This window comes from Tupaia chinensis, unplaced genomic scaffold (genome assembly GCF_000334495.1).
Source record: "Tupaia chinensis unplaced genomic scaffold, TupChi_1.0 Scaffold145814_1, whole genome shotgun sequence".
Taxonomy (NCBI): domain Eukaryota; kingdom Metazoa; phylum Chordata; class Mammalia; order Scandentia; family Tupaiidae; genus Tupaia; species Tupaia belangeri.
The window spans coordinates 1,448,144-1,450,259 of record NW_006205672.1 but is presented as its reverse complement, the minus strand read 5'-3'; the positions used below and the strand labels follow the sequence as shown (position 1 = coordinate 1,450,259).

The window sequence follows — 2,116 nt, the reverse complement described above, 5'->3', positions numbered from 1 at the left end:
TCCCTATTTAAAAATCCAGATGAGCAAGGTTGGGCCGGTTGGTGACATGGCGGTGGTGCAGCACTCTCCGGTGTTAGACCCACATGGGTGGTCGTGTCCTGGGGCCTCTTTGTACACGTACCAGTGACCTGGGCTGGCTGGGGCTGGGCGTGGATTATGGTGTGGGGCCCTGTAGGAGGTGCTGTGTCTTTCTGTCTCTTCCTCTCTCACAGAAGAACTTAAAAAAAAAAAAAAAAAGATTAAGATCTTAGCCCACATTACATCTTAACGACTCTACTAGCTACATCTCTGTTAGAGTTTCCAGGAACCCTCGTCCCAGGATAAAACACACTTGGTTTGTCACCTCTTTCCAGTTCCAAGTTCACACGAAAGATTCGATTTCTGGACAGCCTGGGGGAGCTGGCCCACCTCATCTCCCTGGACCAAGTCCACATCCCTGACGCTGTCAGACAGTGAGTCCTGTGCTTAAGCATGAAGGCTTGGGGTGGGATGTACAAAGCCAGTCTCCACTTCCTTAAGGCCTTGGGGTCGATACGAAGGAAGTAAAAGACAGAGGCCCTGGTTCCAGGGAAAACTGCACACACCAGAGAAGAAATTAAGGCCACTATTGTATCCAACAAAGATAAAGGAAAAACTAGAGCATAACGAATAGCACGGAGGCGCCAAGGAATAAAGGCATAATCACAGCACGGAGGTTAGAAAAGGTTCAGATGGACCTGAACATTAGGAAGGGATTGTTTTAGCAGCAGGAAGACCATTCTATCCAGTGGGGGAGAGGGTGTGGGGAGCGAAGGGTGCTGAATGATGACTCAAGTGCCCAGTCTAGCGATTCAAGTCCTGCGGCTCCTCTCCCCACAGAGTAAACCGAGTTCTGCCCTAAACCACTGCGTTCTCTTTCTCTTTTTCTTTCCCTCCTCCCCCTGCTTCCTAGGCTGGACCAGGAACTCCATGGCTCAGGAGGGACCTAGCACAGGCTTGGCTGGATACAGAGCTTCAGAACCAAGCAGACAGTGATCTGCCTACACCCTAATCCCCAAAACATCTGAACTGTCCCGATATATCTCATCCTCAGCCGCCGTTCCACTGGGTCTTCAGTTCTCCATGGGATGCCATCCCTCAAGGTCCTGCCTTCAGGAGAGTCATGATGGCAAAATCATGACCCTTGCCATCCCTCAAAGACCCTGCCTTCAGAAGGGTCATGACTTTGAGGTTGGGATCCTGATCTGCTGGGTGACTTCCATTTCAGCTGGCCAGGGGGAAGGCTGAGTATAGTGGCATTTTGCAGGGGGAGTGCAGAGCCTTGGGTTTTAAACCTGCCTTAGCTGTAGAACCTTGGGCAAATGCTCCACCTAACGATGCCATCTCTCAGGGTCTTCTTTTCCTCCTCTGGGGGTGAAGGGATTGCGATCCTTTCTACGGGAGAAGGGTGGTATTTTAGCAGTCTGTGAAGGGCAAGGGGTGGATGGAAAGAGCCTGCCTGGTGCTAGCCCAGCATCTTGAAGATCTCCAAGAAGATACCGTTGTATGCTGGTCTCCTTCCGAGACAAGCCTGCCGCTGGTGCGCCCGGGGAGCGCTTTCCAAGCCTGTACTGTTGCCTTCTTCGCAAACTCCGGTCTGTAGTGGCTAATAAACGGTGATGAGAGATTTAAGCGCTGCCCCAGGTAGTGAACCGCTTTCCCCCAGCCCTTACATCACAATCCGCCTTTGGGTTCTGGCCCGGAGTTCTTGCTGCAGAGGTTCTCCGGGGATTTTCGCTGGGCCCCTGGGGCTGTGGGAGCGCCCCGCTGAGAGAGGACAGGACGTGGGGGAGGGGCGTGGCGCGTGCCCCAGCCCCCCCGCGGGCCTCGGTTCAAACGCCTGGGAGGTCGAGAGCCAGCTGAAGGGAGGGAGAAAAGCTAGGAGGCCCGGCCTCCATCACTGGCCTCCCTCCCAGCCCCAGCCACCAGCCCCGTGGCCCCCGCCGCCGGCGCGCTGCTGCTGTGGGCCCTGCTGCTCAGTTTGGGGCCCTGGGCGGCGGGGGCCCGAGGCCTGACCTCGACCCCGACACAGACCGGGATGCAGCGGGTCAGTTTCAGGTTCGGGGGCCCGGCCCGCAGGTCCCGCAGCACCGGCGCC

General features: G+C 56.0%; 2 protein-coding genes across 4 annotated transcripts in view; both read left to right on the top strand.

Moving 5' to 3' along the window:
- The window catches only part of BNIPL (BCL2 interacting protein like), a 13,820-nt gene extending 11,917 nt beyond the window's left edge, over positions 1–1,903 (top strand). For all 3 annotated transcript variants that reach the window (XM_006168439.2, XM_006168437.3, XM_014584180.2), the window contains 2 exons: positions 354–452; positions 932–1,903. In XM_006168439.2, the coding sequence (XP_006168501.1) occupies positions 354–452; positions 932–968 (136 nt within the window). In that variant the 3' untranslated portion in view covers positions 969–1,903. The remainder of the gene's footprint in view (positions 1–353; positions 453–931) is intronic.
- The window catches only part of LOC102499192 (protein MENT-like), a 2,487-nt gene continuing 1,833 nt past the window's right edge, over positions 1,463–2,116 (top strand). The window contains 2 exon segments of the mRNA XM_014584149.2: positions 1,463–1,522; positions 1,901–2,116. The exon segment at positions 1,901–2,116 is cut by the window's right edge and continues 410 nt beyond it. Coding sequence (XP_014439635.2) covers positions 1,463–1,522; positions 1,901–2,116 — 276 coding nt within the window.